The following is a 5,326-nucleotide window of genomic DNA, read 5'->3' on the forward strand; positions in this document are numbered from 1 at the left end:
AGTCGTATTGTATTCGATGAATTATGTTAATTGGTTTATTTTCATTCTAGGTCACTGTTACTTGGAAATTAGACGCAAATTCAGTGGAACAGTTTCAAAGAATCAAAAAGGAACATCCGGACGGTGAATGGACTAATATTGTGATCAAAATAACCGATAATAAAATTCACGGCAGCTTTTCAGGCGTTGTCGATGAACCTGGACAGTACTTTTCGTCTTCTAATTTCTCGTCCGTTGCGTGGAATAATTTGATTACCACTGGAACGATATTTATAGGCGAGTATAGTTTGCAAATTACGATGAATTTTGCCCCGAATATTTTTTATTTTAAATTTAATTTTTAGGTGGTGGCGATAGTTTCCTCCAAGAAACGTTACTGTCGCCGAAACACAGTTATATTTTCGAAGGTGAATCTGGTAACGCTGTTGATTTACCGATTTCTGAAATCATTCCTACTGCTGGAGAAACATCGGTGCTGCAGTCGTTGAGTTCTCATACCCCTAGTGGTATATTTTATCGGGTAAATAATTATTATATCCTGCGTACACGTTTGAATTGTTACTTGCGAGGGTAGCTTACGATTGTTTTTTCGTAGGGTTGTATCGGAGAAGTTCGTATTGGAGGATTATTGTTACCATATTTCACTTCGAAACAATTGAAAGTACAAAATGATACGACTTTATATAAACGAGATTATTTCGAATTGAATGACGCTTTTTCGAGGAATAACGTCGCCTTGAACTGTTCGTTGTGTTTCCCTGCTGATTGCCAGAATGGCGGAAAGTACGATTCATCTTTTACGTCCATTGTACCAATTTAATTCCGGCTTATTAATGATGGAAAAATTTTTTCAGATGTTCGAACGCAGCGGAAAGTTACAGTTGTCAATGTAGCCCCGGATTCGATGGCGAAGATTGCTCCCACGATGTGGACGAATGTTTGGGAAATAGATGTCTACACGGTGCCACGTGTATCGATGGTACTGCCAACTATACTTGTCAATGTACCACAGGCTGGAGTGGATGGCTGTAAGTTGACGTAATTTTGCTCGTGCTTCAAAAACAATAACCATATTGTGAATGGTCGATTTTCATTTTGTATTTACGTACTTTCTTTGTTACTAGATGCGATTACGATATAGACGAATGTATGTCACAACCCTGCCAGAATAATGGTACCTGTCTTGACCTTCTTGGTCATTTTAAATGCAATTGTACTGAAGACTTTGTTGGCAAACAATGCGAGCAAATAAAACAAGTAACTTGCGAAAACCAACCTTGTAAAAATGACGCTCGATGTTCCGATACACCGAGTAAGTTGCTGCATTTTATTCCATTCTTAGAGTTAACTGATTCAAGTGCAAATGTGGAGGTTTAACAATGTATTATGCGTTACAGATCGCGTTACCGGAGATAATTTCACGTGTAGTTGTTTAGACGGGTTCATTGGGACGCACTGCGATGAGACATTCTGCTCGGTTACGCCTTGTAGGAATAAAGGACTGTGTATTATTAAAAATAAGGTAAGTTGAATACAATGTATTCGATGCTCACGAAATAACGTCATCTAAAAATAAATTCACTCACGCGGTATGAACTTATGTAAATATTTTTCTGAATAGGCTCCAATGTGCGAATGTACTAAAGGATTTACTGGTAAATATTGCGAAGAAAATATTGACGATTGCCGAATTCCACCGAATGGTAAACCACCTTGTTTACACGGTGGACGTTGTATCGACCGGATAGATAGTTACGATTGTAACTGTACCGGAACAGGTGAAATATTAGTTTACTTTTTTTTAAATATTTTTTCTCGAAAGAATTTCAATTCATTAACTTTTAAACCTCGATGTTTCGCGAATACAGGTTATAAAGGTAGAACATGTGAAATTGATATCAACGAATGTGAAGAAGCAACTTACCCCATTTGTGGAGATAAAGGTATTTGCAGAAATGAAGAAGGTACTTACAAATGCGATTGCCAGGAAAGTGTCTGTGGATATCATTGCGATTTGTATGATCCCTGTTTGGTGAGTTACTTCTTGAAAGCTTCAAAAAAATTATCGTTATACTTATACATATTAAATTATCAATATTTTACTTGCTACGTCAATTGCTCCATATTTTTTGGAATTGGAAATGTTGAAAAGTTGGAGGTGGAATCTGGGGTTTGAAAAGAAGGTTTAGCATAACGTCATCAAAACTTAAAAATTTCAGCCCTCTGATTGGAGCCTCTACTTTTTTAATGCAAATTTCGTCGTCATCGTATCCTTGCCAACGCGACGTTAGACTGGTTGGCCTGACTCCTATGGTATGGAATTAACTGTGGAGTAGCGTAATGTCAGAAGTGTCGATGTGTTCTTCCTGGACTTTCCATCATTTTTTTGAAAATTGAAAAAAAAAAATTATTCCGTTTTTCCATTTTTTTTTGGAATGCCTAATTTGATGCTCATTTTCCATCCTTTGAATAAAATTCCAAGTTTTGGGACCGTGGTCATTTTTTGGAAGAACCACTCAATTCTTTCAATAATTGCTGATGATATTCTGAAAAAATAAATAAATAAATAAAATAGGTAAATGAAAAATTGAAACACTGACAAAGCTAGAAAATTTTATTTGATGGTCCAGATCGCCTGTTTGAAAATAAAGCCCCAGAGAGAGCATTTTTCAAAAAAAAAAAATCATACAATTTCCTATTTTTTTTCTCCGTATATATTGTATAGCCCCTCGTGACCCGTTCATAATAAAATTTAATCCGTGTAAATTCTATCTATGTCTTTCCATTTACCCTTCTAATCGTTTCCCTCTACACTTCTCTCATATGATTAAAAAATTTTCGATAAATGCAACGATTTATTCCAATCTGGGGTGTTCCTCGGAGTTTTCATTTTCTTAGATGAAATTTATGTGTGTGTGTGTTTTTTCATCGTTCAAGTGGGTCATTTTTAAAAGAAAACGGTTCATGTTCCATTTACGTTTTCAACGTAAACATTAAGCTTTCGTTTCGTTTCGCAATTCATTAATCATACTTCGGCATTACGTTTAGTTCCAAGATTTAGTAATATGTATTTTATCAGGTAGATAAGAATACCTACTCAAGATAATGTAAAAGTAAAAATTTAGTTGAAGAGTTGCGTACGGTTAAAGTAATGTTAGTCATTGATGGTGGATTTAAAATATAAAATTTGTTTTTAATTCAAAGGAAATGCCGTGTCAAAATGGAGGAACGTGTCACGAAGAGTGTACCGAGGAGCCTGACTACAAATGCATTTGCCCTCCTGATTTTGTGGGAAAAAATTGCACCGAAGTGAGTATTTTTTTATGATTTTTATTCAATTGTATGTTTATTAATAAAATACGTAGACAAAATACCTACAAGATGCGCAGAAATATCGAGTAAAAATTTTCTGTCAAATATTTCGGTTGGTCACTGTGAATGATAATAATGATAGCACATGATTGGTTATTGGACTGAGATGATAAAATTTCACCAATCGTATGCATCTATGTATTTCACATTACCAACCTGTGTTTTTAATAAAAAAAACTTTCTTTGGAGTAGGTACCCGATATTTTTGCGCACCCTATACCAGTGTACTACCTATACTGAATCGTACAATTTTCACATTTTGAAAAATTCGGACAATATTTCATCGTTGCTAAACGTTATGTACGATGAATTCCAGGTACCGCTATATTCTCCAGCCAGATTTTCCGATATCGCCCTGATCGGTGGATCCATTGTTCTATTAGTAATAATAGCTCTAGTAGGTAGCCTAGTGATGTTCTTCATGATGGCACGAAGCAAAAGAGCTACTCGTGGTACCTATAGTCCTAGTTCTCAAGAATACAGTAATCCACGTGTAGAATTGGATAACGTAATGAAACCCCCACCAGAGGAAAGGCTCATTTAGAATTAACTTATACTTTTTTACGGATCATTCCGTCCAGTGTAATGTAAAGTACTCGAAATTCGAAGCGAATTCTCATCGTATTGGTATTGGTGTATTTTCCGTCCAAACGAGTTTTCTAATATTGACTGCTGTGATCCAGTGATTTTAATATTTTGCTCATTATATCGAAATTGTGTGTAACATTCGGGGTAATGTTGTGTAGTAATTTTTTTTTAAGCTAAGGTTAAACCAAAGTGTTCTCAGATTGTAATTCGCTTCATTTTGAGTTCATTTTTTTACCAGTTTTACTTACATTTTACTTGTGAAGAATTTTACTCTTTATTTGACCGTTAAGCGAGTAGATCTGTATTTATCTTTCTTTTTTTCATCCTTGTTTCTGTTTTTTTTCTCTTTCTCAATTATTACGTACTTATTTAATCCACGTAGACTGGATACGTAATATTTTGTCTATTAATTGAACTGTTTTAAATTTTTTTCTTTTCTTTTGCGTTTATTAGTATTATTGATACATATTATGGTAATAATATCATCGTTATATTTTAATCAATTTTTAATTATTTCAATTTCAATTTTCGTTGATTTTAGTGCCTTTTTAAATGTGATATTTTTGTATTATTGAGTTATTCTTTCAATTTGTAGTATTTTAATTGACTTAATTTTTGTTATTTTTGTTGTATCTATACAATGTCTTAATGATAATCATGATATAGTTTTTTTTCTTCTCGTGTGCACGTATGTTGCATGTTTTTTCATGTTTCACTCAGTGAAATTATTTACATTCTAATCAATATTCCTTGTTTATTTTTAACTTTGTTAAAAATTTACCGATCAAATTATTTGAATTTAACATTTGATCGCTGCCAATTGAACAATTTATTTAAGATTCTGCGAATGTAATCAAAATTTTACTAAATTTTGTCGATATTTGTTGTCACTGCGTGTACTTAAATGTATTTATTTTATTTTATTTTATCGTTTCAATTATTTTTATTTCGATATCGAAATCAGCGGATAAAATAGTCCATTTATAAATATCCGCAAGCGATTTCGATGTGTTACTACTCTATTTGTGTAATTTCTCGTATGTATTTTGTTTCTCTATTTAAAAAATCATCATTGCCGAGTATAACAGGGTATAATGCTCATAAGCATTGCATTTATTATTTATACTTGCAATTTTATTGTGTCTAGTTTGTAATCGAAATATTAAAAATATCTTTTTTCTACATTTTATTTTCATTTTGTAAGTAGGCAAGTACGCGTATTACGCTGACGATTATTTCGTCATATTAATGGAATTTTCTTATTGTATAGAACTGGTTTTCTGTGCGAAAATTAGCTTAATGACCTTAGAGGATCCAACTACTTGGTCTATATACTTATTTTTTTTACCCTAGGTACTTTCGGTGT

General features: G+C 33.3%; 1 protein-coding gene across 5 annotated transcripts in view; it reads left to right on the forward strand.

Moving 5' to 3' along the window:
* The window catches only part of crb (crumbs), a 37,773-nt gene extending 32,629 nt beyond the window's left edge, over positions 1 to 5,144 (forward strand). For all 5 annotated transcript variants that reach the window (XM_065354571.1, XM_065354572.1, XM_065354573.1 and 2 more), the window contains 10 exons: positions 51 to 276; positions 345 to 520; positions 596 to 783; positions 855 to 1,028; positions 1,125 to 1,312; positions 1,398 to 1,522; positions 1,622 to 1,778; positions 1,869 to 2,032; positions 3,205 to 3,309; positions 3,689 to 5,144. In XM_065354571.1, coding sequence (XP_065210643.1) covers positions 51 to 276; positions 345 to 520; positions 596 to 783; positions 855 to 1,028; positions 1,125 to 1,312; positions 1,398 to 1,522; positions 1,622 to 1,778; positions 1,869 to 2,032; positions 3,205 to 3,309; positions 3,689 to 3,916 — 1,731 coding nt within the window. In that variant the 3' untranslated portion in view covers positions 3,917 to 5,144. The remainder of the gene's footprint in view (positions 1 to 50; positions 277 to 344; positions 521 to 595; positions 784 to 854; positions 1,029 to 1,124; positions 1,313 to 1,397; positions 1,523 to 1,621; positions 1,779 to 1,868; positions 2,033 to 3,204; positions 3,310 to 3,688) is intronic.
* Positions 5,145 to 5,326: the final 182 nt, after the last annotated feature.

The sequence above is a fragment of the Planococcus citri genome, chromosome 3 (genome assembly GCF_950023065.1).
Source record: "Planococcus citri chromosome 3, ihPlaCitr1.1, whole genome shotgun sequence".
Taxonomy (NCBI): Eukaryota; Metazoa; Arthropoda; class Insecta; order Hemiptera; family Pseudococcidae; genus Planococcus; species Planococcus citri.